Below are 17,501 nucleotides of genomic sequence, written 5' to 3'. Positions count from 1 at the left end.
ATGAGAGGCAGAGGAGGAAACACATACACTGACTGGTACACCCATGGTGTTACCAGAGCTCTACAGCTATTGCCTGAGGGTCTCTTGACCTGGCGCAATACCTGTCCAGTTTTTTGTTGAGGCGGGACGCCATCATGTCCACCATTGGTCTTTCCCAATGGACCACAATCATGTGGAAGACTTCTGGATGAAGTCCCCACTCTCCCGGGTGCAGATCGTGTCTGCTGAGGAAGTCTGCTTCCCAGTTGTCCACTCCCGGGATGAACACAGCTGACAGTGCTAACACATGATTTTCTGCCCAGCGGAGAATCCTTGCAGCTTCTGCCATTGCCCTCCTGCTTCTTGTGCCGCCCTGTCTGTTTACGTGGGCGACTGCCGTGATGTTGTCCGACTGAATCAACACCGGCTGACCCTGAAGCAGAGGTTTTGCCAGGCTTAGAGCATTGTAGATTGCTCTTAGCTCCAGTATATTTATGTGAAGAGACGTCTCCAGGCTTGACCACACGCCCTGGAAGTTTCTTCCCTGTGTGACCGCTCCCCAGCCTCTCAGGCTGGCATCCGTGGTCACTAGGACCCAGTTCTGTATGCCGAATCTGCGGCCCTCTAACAGATGAGCACTCTGCAACCACCATAGCAGAGACACTCTTGTCCTTGTGGACAATTTTATCCGCTGATGCATCTGCAGATGCGATCCGGACCATTTGTCCAGCAGATCCCACTGAAAAGTTCGTGCATGGAATCTGCCGAATGGAATCGCTTCGTAAGAAGCTACCATTTTTCCCAGGACTCTTGTGCATTGATGCACAGATACTTTTCCTGGTTTTAGGAGGTTCCTGACTAGATCGGATAACTCCCTGGCTTTCTCCTCCGGAAGAAATACCTTTTTCTGAACAGTGTCCAGAATCATCCCTAGGAACAACAGACGTGTCGTTGGGATCAGTTGGGATTTTGGAAAATTCAGAATCCACCCGTGTTGTTGGAGCACTACTTGGGTTAGTGCTATTCCGACCTCCAGCTGTTCTCTGGATCTTGCCCTTATCAGGAGATCGTCCAAGTAAGGGATAATTAAGACGCCTTCTCTTCGAAGAAGGATCATCATTTCGGCCATTACCTTGGTAAAGACCCGGGGTGCCGTGGACAATCCAAACGGCAGCGTCTGAAACTGATAATGACAGTTTTGGACCACGAACCTGAGGTACCCTTGGTGTGAAGGACAAATTGGAACATGAAGGTAAGCATCCTTTATGTCCAAGGACACCATAAAATCCCCTTCTTCCAGATTCGCTATCACTGCTCTGAGTGACTCCATCTTGAACTTGAATTTTTGTATGTACAGGTTCAGAGATTTTAGATTTAGAATCGGTCTTACCGAGCCGTCCGGCTTCGGTACCACAAATAGCGTGGAGTAATACCCCTGTCCCTGTTGTAGGAGGGGTACCTTGACTATCACCTGCTGAGAATACAGCTTGTGAATGGCCTCCAATACCGTCGCCCTGTCGGAGGGAGACGTTGGCAAAGCAGACTTTAGGAAACGGCGAGGAGGGGACTTCTCGAATTCCAACCTGTAACCCTGAGATACTACCTGCAGGATCCAGGGGTCCACCTGCGAGTGAGCCCACTGTGCGCTGAAATGTTTGAGGCGACCCCCCACCGCCCCTGAGTCTGCTTGTAAGGTCCCAGCGTCATGCTGACGCCTTTGTAGAAGCCGGGGAGGGCTTCTGCTCCTGGGAAGGAGCTGCTTGTTGCAGTCTCTTACCCTTTCCTTTGCCTCGGGGCAAATAGGAATGTCCTTTTGCTTGTTTGTTCTTATAGGAACGAAAGGACTGCGGCTGAAAAGCCTGCGGCTTTTTCTGCTGGGAGGTGACCTGGGGTAAAAAGGTGGATTTTCCGGCCGTTGCCGTGGCCACCAGATCCGATAGACCGACCCCAAATAATTCCTCCCCCTTATACGGCAATACTTCCATATGTCGTTTGGAATCCGCATCACCTGACCACTGGCGCGTCCATAAACTTCTTCTGGCAGATATGGACATCGCACTTACTCTTGATGCCAGAGTGCAAATATCTCTCTGTGCATCTCGCATATAAAGAAATGCATCCTTTAACTGCTCTATAGTCCGTAAAATACTGTCCCTATCCAGGGTATCAATATTTTCAGACAGTGACTCCGACCAAGCCACGCCAGCACTGCACATCCAGGCTGAAGCGATTGCTGGTCTCAGTATAACACCCGTATGTGTGTATATACTTTTTAATGTATTCTCCAGCCTCCTATCAGCTGGATCCTTGAGGGCGGCCGTATCAGGAGACGGTAACGCCACTTGCTTTGATAAGCGTGTGAGCGCCTTATCCACCCTAGGAGGTGTTTCCCAGCGCGCCCTAACCTCTGGCGGGAAAGGGTATAATGCCAATAACTTCTTTGAAATTAGCAGTTTTCTATCTGGGGTAACCCACGCTTCATCACACACTTCATTCAGTTCCTCTGATTCAGGAAAAACTATCGGTAGTTTTTTCACACCCCACATAATACCCCTTTTTGTGGTACTTGCAGTATCAGAGATATGCAAAGCCTCCTTCATTGCCGTGATCATATAACGTGTGGCCCTACTGGAAAATAAGAATTTTCTTACCGATAATTCTATTTCTCATAGTCCGTAGTGGATGCTGGGGACTCCGAAAGGACCATGGGGAATAGCGGCTCCGCAGGAGACTGGGCACAAAGTAAAAGCTTTAGGACTAGCTGGTGTGCACTGGCTCCTCCCCCTATGACCCTCCTCCAAGCCTCAGTTAGGATACTGTGCCCGGACGAGCGTACACAATAAGGAAGGATTTTGAATCCCGGGTAAGACTCATTACCAGCCACACCAATCACACCGTACAACTTGTGATCTGAACCCAGTTAACAGCATGATAACAGAAGGAGCCTCTGAAAAGATGGCTCACAACAACAATAACCCGATTTTTGTAACAATAACTATGTACAAGTAATGCAGACAATCCGCACTTGGGATGGGCGCCCAGCATCCACTACGGACTATGAGAAATAGAATTATCGGTAAGTAAATTCTTATTTTCTCTAACGTCCTAGTGGATGCTGGGGACTCCAAAAGGACCATGGGGATTATACCAAAGCTCCCAAACGGGCGGGAGAGTGCGGATGACTCTGCAGCACCGAATGAGAGAACTCCAGGTCCTCCTCAGCCAGGGTATCAAATTTGTAGAATTTAGCAAACGTGTTTGCCCCTGACCAAGCAGCTGCTCGGCAAAGTTGTAAAGCCGAGACCCCTCGGGCAGCCGCCCAAGATGAGCCCACTTTCCGTGTGGAATGGGCTTTTACAGATTTTGGCTGGTGCATACAGGATAAACAGCGAGTCAGATTTTCTGACTCCAGCCGTCCTGGAAACATATATTTTCAGGGCCCTGACTACGTCCAGCAACTTGGAATCCTCCAAGTCCCTAGTAGCCGCAGGCACCACAATAGGTTGGTTTAAGTGAAATGCTGAAAACACCTTAGGGAGAAATTGAGGACGAGTCCTCAATTCCGCCCTGTCCGAATGGAAAATCAGATAAGGGCTTTTACAGGATAAAGCCGCCAATTCTGACACGCGCCTGGCCCAGGCCAGGGCCAACAGCATGACCACTTTCCATGTGAGATATTTTAACTCCACAGATTTAAGTGGTTCAAACCAATGTGACTTTTGGAATCCAAAAAAAAAACTACATTGAGATCCCAAGTGCCACTGGAGGCACAAAAGGAGGCTGTATATGCAGTACCCCTTTTACAAACGTCTGAACTTCAGGGACTGAAGCTAGTTCTTTTTGGAAGAAAATTGACAGGGCCGAAATTTGAACCTTAATGGACCCCAATTTCAGGCCCATAGACACTCCTGTTTGCAGGAAATGTAGGAATCGACCCAGTCGAATTTCCACCGTCGGGCCTTACTGGCCTCGCACCACGCAACATATTTTCGCCAATTGCGGTGATAATGTTTTTGCGGTTACATCCTTCCTGGCTTTGATCAGGATAGGGATGACTTCATCCGGAATGCCCTTTTTCCTTCAGGATCCGGCGTTCAACCGCCATGCCGTCAAACGCAGCCGCGGTAAGTCTTGGAACAGACAGGGTCCTTGCTGGAGCAGGTCCCTTCTTAGAGGTAGAGGCCACGGATCCTCCGTGAGCATCTCTTGAAGTTCCGGTTACCAAGTCCTTCTTGGCCAATCCGGAGCCACGAATATAGTGCTTACTCCTCACCATCTTATCAATCTCAGTACCTTGGGTATGAGAGGCAGAGGAGGAAACACATACCCTGACTGGTACACCCACGGTGTTACCAGAGCGTCTACAGCTATTGCCTGAGGGTCCCTGGACCTGGCGCAATACCTGTCGAGTTTTTCCCAACGGTTTATAATCCTGTGGAAGACTTCTGGGTGAAGTCCCCACTCTCCCCGGGTGGAGGTCGTGCTGAGGAAGTCTGCTTCCCAGTTGTCCACTCCCGGAATGAATACTGCTGACAGTGCTATCCCATGATTTTCCGCCCAGCGAAGAATCCTTGCAGCTTCTGTCATTGCCCTTCTGCTTCTTGTGCCACCCTGTCTGTTTACGTGGGTGACTGCCGTGATGTTGTCCGACTGGATCAACACCGGCTGTCCTTGAAGCAAAGGTCTTGCTAAGCTTAGAGCATTGTAAATGTCCCTTAGCTTCAGGATATTTATGTGAAGTGATGTCTCCAGGCTTGACCATAAGTCCTGGATATTCCTTCCCTGTGTGACTGCTCCCCAGCCTCGCAGGCTGGCATCCGTGGTTACCAGGACCCAGTCCTGAATGCCGAATCTGCGGCCCTCTAGAAGATGAGCACTCTGCAACCACCACAGGAGGGACACCCTTGTCCTTGGTGACAGGGTTATCCGCTGATGCATCTGAAGATGCGACCCGGACCATTTGTCCAGCAGGTCCCACTGGAAAGTTCTTGCGTGGAATCTGCCGAATGGGATTGCTTCGTAGGAAGCCCCCATTTTACCCAGAACCCTTGTGCATTGATGCACTGAGACTTGGCTCGGTTTGAGGAGGTTCCTGACTAGCTCGGATAACTCCCTGGCTTTCTCCTCCGGGAGAACACCTTTTTCTGGACTGTGTCCAGGATCATCCCTAGGAACAGAAGACACGTCGACGGAACCAGCTGCGATTTTGGAATATTGAGAATCCAATCGTGCTGCCGCAACACTATCTGAGATAGTGCTACACCGACCTCCAACTGTTCCCTGGATCTTACCCTTATCAGGGAATCGTCCAAGTAAGGGATAACTAAAATTCCCTTCCTTCGAAGGAACATCATCATTTCGGCCATTACCTTGGTAAAGACCCGGGGTGCCGTGGACCATCCCTACGGCAGCGTCTGAACTGATAGTGACAGTTCTGTACCATAAACCTGAGGTACCCTTGGTGAGAAGGGTAAATTTTGACATGAAGGTAAGCATCCTTGATGTCCCGAGACATCATGTAGTCCCCTTCTTCCAGGTTCGCAATCACTGCTCTGAGTGACTCAATCTTGAATTTGAACCTCTGTATGTAAGTGTTCAAAGATTTTAGATTTTAGAATCGGTCTCACCGAGCCGTCTGGCTTCGGTACCACAATAGTGTGGAATAATACCCCGTTCCCTGTTGCAGGAGGGGTACCTTGATTATCACCTGCTGGGAATACAGCTTGTGAATGGCTTCCAAAACTGCCTCCCTGTCAGAGGGAGACGTCGGTAAAGTCGACTTTTGGAAACGGCGAGGGGGAGACGTCTCGAATTCCAATATGTACCCCTGAGATATTACCTGAAGGATCCAGGGGTCTACTTGCAAGTGAGCCCACTGCGCACTGAAATTCATTGAGAACGGGCCCCCACCGTGCCTGAGCTTGTAAAGCCCTAGCGTCATACTGAGGGCTTGGCAGAGGCTGGAAAGGGTTTCTGTTCCTGGGAACTGGCTGATCTCTGCAGCCTTTTTCCTCTCCCTCTGTCACGAGCAGAAAAGAGGAACCTTTTGTCCGCTTGCCAACAAAGGACTGCGCCTGATAATACGGCGTCTTATTTTGAGAGGCGACCTGGGGTACAAACGTGGATTCCCCAGCTGTTGCCGTGGCCACCAGGTCTAAAAGACCGACCCCAAATGTCCCCTTTCAAAGGCAATACTTCCAAATGACGTTTGGAATCCGCATCACCTGACCATTTTACTGGTAGAATTGGACAACGCACTTATACTTGATGCCAGTCGGCAATTATTCCGCTGTGCATCATGCATATATAGAAATGCATCTTTTAAATGCTCTATAGGCAATAATATACTATCCTTATCTAGGATATCAATATTTCCAGTCAGGGAATCCGACCATGCCAACCCAGCACTGCACCTCCAGGCTGAGGCGATAGCTGGTCGCAGTATAACACCCGTATGTGTGTAAATACCTTTTTTTGGATACCCTCCTGCTTTCTATCAGCAGGATCCTTAAGGGCAGCCATCTCATGAGAGGGTAGAGCCCTTGTTCTTACAAGCGTGTGAGCGCCTTATCCCCCATAGGGGGTGTTTCCCAATGCATCCTAACCTCTGGCGGGAAAGGGTATGCAGCCAATACTTTTTAAGAAATTATTAATTGTTATCGGGGGGAAACCCACGCATCATCACACATTTTATTTCTCAGATTCAGGAAAACTACAGGTAGTTTTTCCCTCACCGAACATAATACCCCTTTTTTGGTGGTACTCGTATTATCAGAAATGTATAAAACATTTTCCATTGTCTCAATCATGTAACGTGTGGCCCTACTGGAAATCACGGTTGTCTCTTCACCGTCGACACAGGAGTCAGTATCCGTGTCGGCGTCTGTATCTGCCATCTGCCTGACGGCCTATGAGACGTCTGGACAGGCACAAGCTGAGTAGCCGGCTGTCTCATGTCAACCACTGTTTTTTTATATAGAGCTGACACTGTCACGTAATTTTCAACAGTACATCCACTCAGGTGTCGACCCCCTAGGGGGTGACATCACTGTTACAGACACTCTGCTCCGCCTCCACATCATTTTCCTCCTCATACATGTCGACACACGTACCGACACCCAGCACACACACAGGGAATGCTCTGATAGAGGACAGGACCCACTTAGCCCTTTGGGGAGACAGAGGGAGAGTTTGCCAGCACACACCAGAGCGCTATATATGTATAGGGACAACCTTACAATAAGTGTCTATCCCTTATAGCTGCTTATATCTGTTATTTTGCCAAATAAGTGCCCCCCTCTCTTTTTTACCCTGTTTCTGTAGTTGCAGGATGCAGGGGAGATTCTGGGAGCCTTCCTACCAGCGGAGCTGTGTGGGAAAAATGGCGCTGTGTGCTGAGGAGATAGGCCCCGCCCCCTTCACGGCGGGCTCTTCTCCCGCTTTTTACTGGAAAACTGGCAGGGGTTAAATACATCCATATAGCCCAGGAGCTATATGTGATGTATTTTTCGCCAACTAAGGTAAATTCATTGCTTCCCAGGACGCCCCCCCCCAGCGTCCTGCACCCTCAGTGACCGAAGTGTGAAGTGTGCTGAGAGCAATGGCGCACAGCTGCAGTGCTGTGCGCTACCTTATGAAGACAGGAAAGTCTTCTGCCGCCGATTTATGGACCTCTTCTTGCTTCAGCATCTGTAAGGGGGCCGGCGGCGCGGCTCCGGGACCCATCCATGGCTGGGCCTGTGATCGTCCCTCTGGAGCTAATGTCCAGTAGCCTAAGAAACCCAATCCACTCTGCACGCAGGTGAGTTCGTTTCTCTCCCCTAAGTCCCTCGATGCAGTGAGCCTGTTGCCAGCAGGTCTCACTGAAAATAAAAAACCTATTTAAACTTTTACTCTAAGCAGCTCAGGAGAGCCACCTAGATTGCACCCTTCTCGTTCGGGCACAAAATCTAACTGGGGCTTGGAGGAGGGTCATAGGGGGAGGAGCCAGTGCACACCAGCTAGTCCTAAAGCTTTTACTTTGTGCCCAGTCTCCTGCGGAGCCGCTATTCCCCATGGTCCTTTCGGAGTCCCCAGCATCCACTAGGACGTTAGAGAAAATACGTTTGTTTCTTCACCGTCGACACTGGATTCAGTGTCAGTGTCTGGGTCTGTGTCGACCGACTGAGGTAAAGGGCGTTTTACAGCCCCTGACGGTGTCTGAGACGCCTGGACAGGTACTAACTGGTTTGCCGGCTGTCTCATGTCGTCAACCGACTTTTGTAGCGTGCTGACACTATCCCGTAATTCCATAAACAAAGCCATCCATTCTGGTGTCGACTCCCTAGGGGGTGACATCACCATTACAGGCAATTGCTCCGCCTCCACGCCAACATCGTCCTCATACATGTCGACACACACGTACCGACACACAGCAGACACACAGGGAATGCTCTGATAGAAGACAGGACCCCACTAGCCCTTTGGGGAGACAGAGGGAGAGTTTGCCAGCACACACCCAAGCGCTATAAATATATATAGGGACAACCTTAATAAGTGTGTTCCCTTTATAGCAGCTCAAATATTATAAATATCGCCAATAAGTGCCCCCCCTCTCTGTTTTTACCTTTTTCTGTAGTGCAGTGCAGGGGAGAGTCCTGGGAGCCTTCCTCGCAGCGGAGCTGGGCAGGAAAATGGCGCTGTGTGCTGAGGAGAATAGGCCCCGCCCCATTTTCGGCGGGCTTCTTCTCCCGGTTTTTTTGGAACCTGGCAGGGGTTAAATACATCCATATAGCCCCAGGGGCTATATGTGATATATTTTAGCCAGAATAGGTATATTACATTGCTGCCCAGGGCGCCCCCCCCAGCGCCCTGCACCCTCAGTGACCGCTGGTGTGAAGTGTGCGGAGAGCAATGGCGCACAGCTGCAGTGCTGTGCGCTACCTCATGAAGACTGAGACGTCTTCTGCCGCCGGTTTCTGGACCTCTTCTCTATTCGGCATCTGCAAGGGGGTCGGCGGCGCGGCTCCGGTGACCCATCCAGGCTGTACCTGTGATCGTCCCTCTGGAGCTAGTGTCCAGTAGCCTAAGAAGCAAATCCATCCTGCACGCAGGTGAGTTCACTTCTTCTCCCCTAAGTCCCTCGTTGCAGTGAGCCTGTTGCCAGCAGGACTCACTGAAAATAAAAAACCTAACAAACTTTTTCTAAGCAGCTCTTTAAGAGAGCCACCTAGATTGCACCCTGCTCGGACGGGCACAAAAACCTAACTGAGGCTTGGAGGAGGGTCATAGGGGGAGGAGCCAGTGCACACCACCTAGTGGTCAAACTTTTTAATTTTGTGCCCTGTCTCCTGCGGAGCCGCTATTCCCCATGGTCCTGACGGAGTCCCAGCATCCACTAGGACGTCAGAGAAAACACTGAGATACTACACTGAGGTACTCTGGGATATGGAGGGGTGGAGAGTTCTAAATTTAAATATTCAGTGCCTTTGTTTCTGCTAAGCCGTCCATATCCCAAGAGTACTCCAGTGACCCCTAGTGGATGAAAAAGAAAAACATGGATCAGCAGAATCTGACCCTGCCACGGTCGAAAACGGTCCGCTTTGAACCATTCATTTTCGCCCATAAGAGAGGACGGAAAGGAATGGTTGAAATGGGAGGAGAAACGGGCGGAAACTGTCCGCTATTGAATACTGTCATGTCGGATCCTCTCCGTCGGAGAGGATCCGACTGTAATTGAATATATCCATTAAACTGGTTTAAAGAGGCTCATGTATGTTTGTTGTCTTACATTTTCCTCTCAACCTTCTTTGAAGTGGCACATGTATGTTGTTTACAAAAGTGGACAAATGTGATGATATAGAGATATATGCTTTTCTGATCCATGTTATGAATACTGTATACTGATATATTAATCCGGGTTTTCTCTCTGAACATTAATACTAAATGTGTCAGTAAGTTGTATACAGTATATTCTGAAATGCATCATTTGTGAGAACTGGGAAATGTTTTTCAGCTTCTTTTAAAGGTACCACTAGACATAAATATCTCCGGCTTATACAGACACCATAATAATAAGAATTTACTTACCGATAATTCTATTTCTCATAGTCCGTAGTGGATGCTGGGGACTCCGTAAGGACCATGGGGAATAGCGGCTCCGCAGGAGACTGGGCACATCTAAAGAAAGCTTTAGGATTAACTGGTGTGCACTGGCTCCTCCCCCTATGACCCTCCTCCAAGCCTCAGTTAGGATACTGTGCCCGGACGAGCGTACACAATAAGGAAAGATTTTGAATCCCGGGTAAGACTCATACCAGCCACACCAATCACACCGTACAACTTGTGATCTGAACCCAGTTAACAGTATGATAACAGAGGAGCCTCTGAAAGATGGCTCACAACAATAATAACCCGATTTTTGTAACAATAACTATGTACTAGTATTGCAGACAATCCGCACTTGGGATGGGCGCCCAGCATCCACTACGGACTATGAGAAATAGAATTATCGGTAAGTAAATTCTTATTTTCTCGAACGTCCTAAGTGGATGCTGGGGACTCCGTAAGGACCATGGGGATTATACCAAAGCTCCCAAACGGGCGGGAGAGTGCGGATGACTCTGCAGCACCAAATGAGAGAACTCCAGGTCCTCCTCAGCCAGGATATTAATTTTGTAGAATTTTACAAACGTATTTGCTCCTGACCAAGTAGCTGCTCGGCAAAGTTGTAAAGCCGAGACCCCTCGGGCAGCCGCCCAAGATGAGCCCACCTTCCTTGTGGAGTGGGCATTTACAGATTTTTGGTTGTGGCAGGCCTGCCACAGAATGTGCAAGCTGAATTGTACTACAAATCCAACGAGCAATAGTCTGCTTAGAAGCAGGAGCACCCAGCTTGTTGGGTGCACACAAGATAAACAGCGAGTCAGATTTCCTGACTCCAGCCGTCCTGGAAACATATATTTTCAGGGCACTGACAACGTCTAGCAACTTGGAGGCCTCCAAGTCCCTAGTAGCCGCAGGCACCACCAATAGGTTGGTTCAGGTGAGACGCTGAAACCACCTTGGGGAGAAACTGAGGACGAGTCCTCAATTCCGCCCTATCCGAATAGAAAATCAGATAAGGGCTTTTTCAGGATAAAGCCGCCAATTCTGACACGCGCCTGGCCCAGGCCAGGGCCAACAGCATGACCACTTTCCATGTGAGATATTTTAACTCCACAGATTTAAGTGGTTCAAACCAATGTGACTTTTGGAACCCAAAACTACATTGAGATCCCAAAGTGCCACTGGAGGCACAAAAGGAGGCTGTATATGCAGTACCCCTTTTACAAACGTCTGAACTTCAGGAACTGAAGCTAGTTCTTTTTGGAAGAAAATTGACAGGGCCGCAAATTTGAACCTTAATGGACCCCAATTTCAGGCCCATAGACACTCCTGTTTGCAGGAAATGTAGGAATCGACCCAGTTGAATTTCCTCCGTCGGGCCTTACTGGCCTCGCACCACGCAACATATTTTCGCCAATTGCGGTGATAATGTTTTTGCGGTTACATCCTTCCTGGCTTTGATCAGGATAGGGATGACTTCATCCGGAAAGCCTTTTTTCCTTCAGGATCCGGCGTTCAACCGCCATGCCGTCAAACGCAGCCGCGGTAAGTCTTGGAACAGACAGGGTCCTTGCTGGAGCAGGTCCCTTCTTAGAGGTAGAGGCCACGGATCCTCCGTGAGCATCTCTTGAAGTTCCGGTTACCAAGTCCTTCTTGGCCAATCCGGAGCCACGAATATAGTGCTTTCTCCTCTCCATCTTATCAATCTCAGTACCTTGGGTATGAGAGGCAGAGGAGGGAACACATACACTGACTGGTACACCCACGGTGTTACCAGAGCGTCTACAACTATTGCCTGAGGGTCTCTTGACCTGGCGCAATACCTGTCGAGTTTTTTAATCATGTGGACGACTTCTGGGTGAAGTCCCCACTCTCCCGGGTGGAGGTCGTGCTGAGGAAGTCTGCTTCCCAGTTGTCCACTCCCGGAATGAATACTGTTGACAGTGCTATCACATGATTTTCCGCCCAGCGAAGAATCCCTGCAGCTTCTGCCATTGCCCTCCTGCTTCTTGTGCCACCCTGTCTGTTTACGTGGGTGACTGCCATGATGTTGTCCGACTGGATCAACACCGGCTGACCTTGAAGCAGAGGTCTTGCTAAGCTTAGAGCATTGTAAATGGCCCTTAGCTTAAGGATATTTATGTGAAGTGATGTATCCAGGCTTGACCCTAAGCCCTGGATATTCCTTCCCTGTGTGACTGCTCCCCAGCCTCGCAGGCTGGCATCCGTGGTCACCAGGACCCAGTCCTGAACGCCGAATCTGCGGCCCTCTAGAAGATGAGCACTCTGCAACCACCACATGATGGATACCCTTGTCCTTGGTGACAGGGTTATCCGCTGATGCATCTGAAAATGCGACCCGGACCATTTGTCCAGTAGGTTCCACTGGAAAGTTCTTGCGTGGAATCTAACGAATGGGATTGCTTCGTAGGAAGCCACCATTTTTACCCAGAACCCTTGTGCATTGATGCACTGAGACTTGGTTCGGTTTTAGGAGGTTCCTGACTAGCTCGGATAACTCCCTGGTTTTCTCTTCCGGGAGAAACACCTTTTTCCTGGACTGTGTCCAGGAACATCCCTAGGAAACAGAAGACAAGTCGTCGGAACCAGCTGCGATTTTGGAATATTGAGAATCCAATCGTGCTGCCGCAACACTACCTGAGATAGTGCAACACCGACTTCCAACTGTTCCCTGGATCTTACCCTTATCAGGGAATCATCCAAGTAAGGGATAACTAAAATTCCCTTCCTTCGAAGGGATATCATTTCGGCCCTTACCTTGGTAAAGACCCGGGGTGCCGTGGACCATCCATACGGCAGCGTCTGAACTGATAGTGACAGTTCTGTACCATAACCTGAGGTACCCTTGGTGAGAAGGGTAAACTTTGACATGAAGGTAAGCATCCTTGATGTCCCAAGACATCATGTAGTCCCCTTCTTCCAGGTTCGCAATCACTGCTCTGAGTGACTCAATCTTGAATTTGAACCTCTGTATGTAAGTGTTCAAAGATTTTAGATTTTAGATTTAGAATCGGTTTCACCGGGCCGTCTGGCTTCGGTACCACAATAGTGTGGAATAATAACCCGTTCCCTGGTGCAGGAGGGGTACCTTGATTATCACCTGCTGGGTGAATGGCTTCCAAAACTGCCTCCCTGTCAGAGGGAGACGTCGGTAAAGCCGACTTTTGGAAACGGCGAGGGGGAGACGTCTCGAATTTCAATATGTACCCTTGAGATATTACCTGAAGGATCCAGGGGTCTACTTGCGAGTGAGCCCACTGCGCACTGAAATTCATTGAGAACGGGCCCCCACCGTGCCTGAGTTTGTAAGGCCCTAGCGTCATACTGAGGGCTTTTGCAGAGGCGGGAAAGGATTTCTGTTCCTGGGAACTGGGTAATCTCTTCAGCCTTTTTCCTCTCCCTCTGTCACGAGCAGAAAAGAGGAACCTTTTGTCCGCTTGCCAACAAAGGACTGCGCCTGATAATACGGCGTCTTATTTTGAGAGGCGACCTGGGGTACAAACGTGGATTTCCCAGTTGTTGCCGTGGCCACCAGGTCTAAAAGACCGACCCCAAATGTCCCCTTTTAAAGGCAATACTTCCAAATGTCGTTTGGAATCCGCATCACCTGACCATTTTACTGGTAGAATTGGACAACGCACTTATACTTGATGCCAGTCGGCAAATATTCCGCTGTGCATCATGCATATATAGAAATGCATCTTTTAAATGCTCTATAGGCAATAATATACTATCCTTATCTAGGATATCAATATTTCCAGTCAGGGAATCCGACCAAGCCAACCCAGCACTGCACCTCCAGGCTGAGGCGATTGCTGGTCGCAGTATAACACCAGTATGTGTGTGAATACATTTTTGGATATCCTCCTGCTTTCTATCAGCAGGATCCTTAAGGGCGGCCATCTCATGAGAAGGTAGAGCCCTTGTTCTTACAAGCGTGTGAGCGCCTTATCCCCCCTAGCGGGTGTTTCCTAACCTCTGGCGGGAAAGGGTATACAGCCAATACTTTTTAAGAAATTATCAATTGTTATCGGGGGGAAACCCACGTATCATCACACACCTCATTTTATTTTTCAGATTCAGGAAAACTACAGGTAGTTTTTCCCTCACCGAACATAATACCCCTTTTTGGTGGTACTCGTATTATCAGAAATGTATAAAACATTTTCCATTGTGTCAATCATGTAACGTGTGGCCCTACTGGAAATCACGGTTGTCTCTTCACCGTCGACACAGGAGTCAGTATCCGTGTCGGCGTCTGTATCTGCCATCTGAGGTAACGGGCGCTTTAGAGCCCCTGACGGCCTATGAGACGTCTCGACAGGCACAAGCTGAGTAGCCGGCTGTCTCATGTCAACCACTGTTTTTTTATATAGAGCTGACACTGTCACGTAATTTTCAACAGTACATCCACTCAGGTGTCGACCCCCTAGGTGGTGACATCACTGTTACAGACACTCTGCTCCGTCTCCACATCATTTCTCCTCATACATGTCGACACAAACGTACCGACACACAGCACACACACAGGGAATGCTCTGATAGAGGACAGGACCCCACTAGCCCTTTGGGGAGACAGAGGGAGAGTATGCCAGCACACACCAGAGCGCTATATATATATACAGGGATAACCTTATATAAGTGTTTTTCCCCTTATAGCTGCTGTATGTTTTAATACTGCGCCTAATTAGTGCCCCCCTCTCTTTTTTTAACCCTTTCTGTAGTGCAGGGAAGAGCCAGGGAGCTTCCCTCCAACTGAGCTGTGAGGGAAAATGGCTCCAGTGTGCTGAGGAGATAGGCTCCGCCCCCTTTTCGGCGGCCTTATCACCCGTTTTTCTGTATATTCTGGCAGGGGTTAAATGCATCCATATAGCCCAGGAGCTATATGTGATGCATTTTTTGCCATGTAAGGTATTTTTATCGTGTTTTATTGCGTCTCAGGGCGCCCCCCCCAGCGCCCTGCACCCTCAGTGACCGGAGTATGAAGTGTGCTGAGAGCAATGGCGCACAGCTGCAGTGCTGTGCGCTACCTTATTGAAGACAGGAACGTCTTCTGCCGCCGATTTTTCCGGACCTCTTCGCTCTTCTGGCTCTGTAAGGGGGCCGGCGGCGCGGCTCCGGGACCCATCCAGGCTGAACCTGTGATTGTCCCTCTGGAGCTAATGTCCAGTAGCCAAGAAGCCCAATCCACTCTGCACGCAGGTGAGTTCGCTTCTTCTCCCCTTAGTCCCTCGATGCAGTGAGCCTGTTGCCAGCAGGTCTCACTGAAAATAACAAACCTAAACTAAAACTTTCACTAAGAAGCTCAGGAGAGCCCCTAGTGTGCACCCTTCTCGTCGGGCACAGAAATCTAACTGAGGCTTGGAGGAGGGTCATAGGGGGAGGAGCCAGTGCACACCAGTTAATCCTAAAGCTTTCTTTAGATGTGCCCAGTCTCCTGCGGAGCCGCTATTCCCCATGGTCCTTACGGAGTCCCCAGCATCCACTTAGGACGTTAGAGAAAAATTGTTATTTCTCGTCCACAATTTATGAGAAGATGAAATTTGGTCTCCACATGTTTGACACAATACTGTGATACATTTAATGATTGACCAATATTAAGAGTAAAAATATTCACAAGCTACCACTTGCGGTAATGTGAATCACCCTTACAGATTACTATTTTTCTTTTGAAAGAGGTTTATTACATACCCCTCAGCAAAAAATATTTTTCCTAAAAATATTTCTCTTTGTTGTTGTATTGTGAGTAGTCTTATATATTTTACCTAAGTTTGAATAAAAGTTATAGTTTAACATGTTCTATACATATTATATAAAGTGTGCCCCCCAAAAGGAGTATTTTCCTTTGGTATCTCCCCCAAAATCTTCTTGGGACAGTACCCCGTTTATCTAGTGTACCTGATTTCTCAGCACCTGGAAAAAAAATTAATCTGATTTTACTGACTTACCTTTAAACCTGGCAATCCAGGAGGACCCTGAAAACAATATAAAAATATTAGTATAAATATAAGCATAACAAAATAAAAAATCAGTAAATTAAGGTCTCCATATCTTTAGTCAATGCATAAATTAAGAGCAATCACATAACAACTACTTATTTTAAAATGAAGATGTTTTGTATTGTAACGTAAGCAAGCCTACAATACCATGGGCGGGATGTACTAAGCGGAAAATGCGGTATATTCCCTGTTTACCGCATTTTCCTGATGTACTAACCCCCAGCCGACAGGACAGCGCCGCGTCGGGGTACGCTTTAGCTGGCGTACGTCCATAGAAGCCTATGGGCTTCTCTCCGCGGCGCTGTGTGAGGGATCCGATCGGATCCCTCCCAGCATGCCCTGCGGCCGCCCCCGTCACCCCGCGCATGCGCAGACTGACTTCTGGGGCCGAATCCCGGAAGTCGGGCTGCCGCTGCGCATCGCGGAGGACAGCTCTTATCGGAAGAGCTGTCCTCCGCAATGCTGATCGCATATGTTAGTACATATGCGATCAGCATTGTGGCGCAGGGAGGCGATGGGCGGCGATGTACATTAGTACATCCCGCCCCATGTATCAAATAGCATCAAGCATTTGCAGACAGAGTGCATGGGTGAACACATAGAAAATATTACCCACTGTGCAATATACTCAGTAATATTTATATATTATACAAGTGATGCTAATATATTAATGTATAAATTCCTGAAAATGATACACTATATGGACAAAAGTATTCGGTCGCCTGACCATTACACCAACAGGGACTGTAATGACACTGTATTCAAAAACATACTTTAATATGGAGTTGGTCCCCCTTTTACAGCTATTACAGCTTCCACTCTTCTTGAAAGGCTTCCCACAAGATGTTGGATAGTTTCTGTGGGAATTGTTGTCTGTAGAGCATTTATCAGGTCAGGCACTGATATTGGATGAGTAGGCCTGGCTTGCAATCTCCGTTCCAGTTCATCCCAAAGGTGCTCGATGGTGTTGAGGTCAGGGCTCTGAGCGGGCCAGTCAAATTCTTCCACACCGAACTCATCAAGCCATGTCTTTATAATCCTTGCTTTGTGCACTGGGGCACAGTCATAATGGAATAGAAAAGGGCCTGCCCCAAACTGTTGCCACAAAGTTGGAAGCATAGGGGGACATGTACTAAGCAGTGACAACAAAAGTGGAGAAGTGAGCCAGTGGAGTATGTACCCATGGCAACCAATCAGCTGCTCTGTATACGTTTATAGTATGCAAATTATAAATGTTACATCAATGCTGATTGGTTGCCATGGGCATCTTCTCCACTGGCTGACTTCTCCACTTTATCACTGCTTAGTACATGTCCCCCATAATGTCTAGTTACAGCTATGTCATAATATATTCTATCAGAAAGATGACATGGTGTTGGGGGCACTCTCAATGTAGAGAGTATACAGGTGAGCAGG

General features: G+C 48.6%; 1 protein-coding gene across 2 annotated transcripts in view; it reads right to left on the bottom strand.

The window, feature by feature from the left end:
- The window catches only part of COL4A5 (collagen type IV alpha 5 chain), a 364,692-nt gene that overhangs the window by 182,969 nt on the left and 164,222 nt on the right, over positions 1-17,501 (bottom strand). For both annotated transcript variants that reach the window (XM_063937288.1, XM_063937287.1), the window contains exon 8: positions 16,035-16,061. In XM_063937288.1, coding sequence (XP_063793358.1) covers positions 16,035-16,061 — 27 coding nt within the window. The remainder of the gene's footprint in view (positions 1-16,034; positions 16,062-17,501) is intronic.

This window comes from Pseudophryne corroboree, chromosome 8 (assembly GCF_028390025.1).
Source record: "Pseudophryne corroboree isolate aPseCor3 chromosome 8, aPseCor3.hap2, whole genome shotgun sequence".
In the NCBI taxonomy this organism is placed as follows: Eukaryota; Metazoa; Chordata; class Amphibia; order Anura; family Myobatrachidae; genus Pseudophryne; species Pseudophryne corroboree.
Note: the sequence above shows the minus strand (reverse complement) of the source record. Positions and strands in the feature narration are given on the sequence as shown.